This window comes from Phaethon lepturus, unplaced genomic scaffold (assembly GCF_000687285.1).
Source record: "Phaethon lepturus isolate BGI_N335 unplaced genomic scaffold, ASM68728v1 scaffold29290, whole genome shotgun sequence".
Classification (NCBI taxonomy): domain Eukaryota; kingdom Metazoa; phylum Chordata; class Aves; order Phaethontiformes; family Phaethontidae; genus Phaethon; species Phaethon lepturus.
The window spans coordinates 1-1,457 of NW_010510237.1; the positions used below are offsets into that span (position 1 = coordinate 1).

General features: G+C 63.0%; 1 protein-coding gene across 1 annotated transcript in view; it reads left to right on the forward strand.

Annotated features, from left to right (window-relative positions):
- Window positions 1–111: 111 nt before the first annotated feature.
- The window catches only part of PROM2 (prominin 2), a gene marked incomplete at its 5' end in the record, with an annotated part of 4,866 nt that continues 3,520 nt past the window's right edge, over window positions 112–1,457 (forward strand). The window contains 6 exons of the mRNA XM_010296362.1: window positions 112–206; window positions 307–489; window positions 579–653; window positions 739–802; window positions 919–1,078; window positions 1,205–1,357. Of these exons, the coding sequence (XP_010294664.1) occupies window positions 112–206; window positions 307–489; window positions 579–653; window positions 739–802; window positions 919–1,078; window positions 1,205–1,357 (730 nt within the window). The remainder of the gene's footprint in view (window positions 207–306; window positions 490–578; window positions 654–738; window positions 803–918; window positions 1,079–1,204; window positions 1,358–1,457) is intronic.

Below are 1,457 nucleotides of genomic sequence, written 5' to 3' on the forward strand. Positions count from 1 at the left end.
ACAGCAGATAATCTCCGACCTGCGTGGTAAGCACTGCACCAGGCACTGGTAGACCCCATCCCTAACTTCCCACTGGGATAAGATGCTGACAGGGTGCCTGATGCCTTGCAGGGCTCAGCCGGAGTGTGGGGCTCTCCATCCATGCGCAGCTGAAGGCAATGACCTATGCGGCGCTGGCGGACCTGCAGGACAGGGCGGGAGGTACGGTCGAGCACGGCTCTCCCTGGGGCCGGTGCCAAAGCCTTGCTGGAGAGCCGGGGTGGCCAAGCGGAGCAGCGTGAACTAGCCCTGGGCTTTCTCTTTAAGACCTACAGACCTCGCTGCACCATTTACAGATTCTCGACAAGACGGTGCGGGCACTGGCGTCGGCGCGGGAAAAAAGAACGGCGTCGGCACGTGGTCGTGCTGCTGGATGACCCGCGCTGCACCTCCTGTGCCAGCGTCCTGGGCAGAGCACAGAGCCTGGAGCTGGGTGCCGACTACGGCAAGGTGGGACGGGGTGCTGGTCCCCCACCATTACCACCACCACCATCCCTCCGGCAGCCCCGAGGCTCACAGGTTCCTTCTTCCACCCCAAGGTGCCGTCAGTGGAGAAGGTTTTGAAGGCACTGGCCGGTCTGCCCCGAAGTGACTTTGCAGAGATGATTCGCCAGGTTGGGGGGGTCAGGGTGCAGCGGGGGGTCTGGCACCTGCAGGCAGCCCTGGCCGAGCCGCTCAGCACCCCGTCTTTCTTCGCAGGGCAATGGCACCTTCAACTCCATCCCGGAGCTGGCCGTGGAGAGGATGGCGCAGGTCATCCAGGGTGAGTGGGACAGCTGGACTGAGCAGGGACATCCTCTGTGGGGCAAATCTCAATTTGGGGATATAGGGTGGGACACGGGGACCATCCACCCCTCCAGCATGGCCTTGGCCCCGCAGAGCTGCGTGATGAGATGGCCCATGTGACAGAGAAGGTGCAGTCCATCGCCAACAGCTTCCCCCTCCCTGACTACACCCGGCCCGTCAGTGAAGCCCTGGTGAAGGCGGAGGACAGGAGCCAGCCGTACCTCCGGGAGGTGGAGCGCTTCGAGCGGTACAGGTGACACTGGGGAGCATAAAGGGGTGCAAGGGGTGCAGCAGAGATGGGTGCTCAGCCCCTCTCCGAGCCCCAGCTGGTGCATCAGCCCCATATCTCGAGGCCATGCCCTGCTGCTCTTTCCTCCAGGTGGATCGCGAGCACGGTGCTGTGCTCCATCATCCTCCTCATCCTTGCCTGCAACGTGACAGGAATGGTCCTGGGGGCGTATGGGCTCTCCAAGCGGGAGGACCCAAGTGACTACGAGTGCCGAGGAGAAGCCGGCGCCAAGTTTCTCCTGGTGTAAGCATCTCTCCGGGTACTTGGGGGGGACTGTTGCCATCTCATACCCCCAGAAAACCAGAGGGGCAAAGCCAAGGGAGGGACAGGGAGCCAGCTGAGC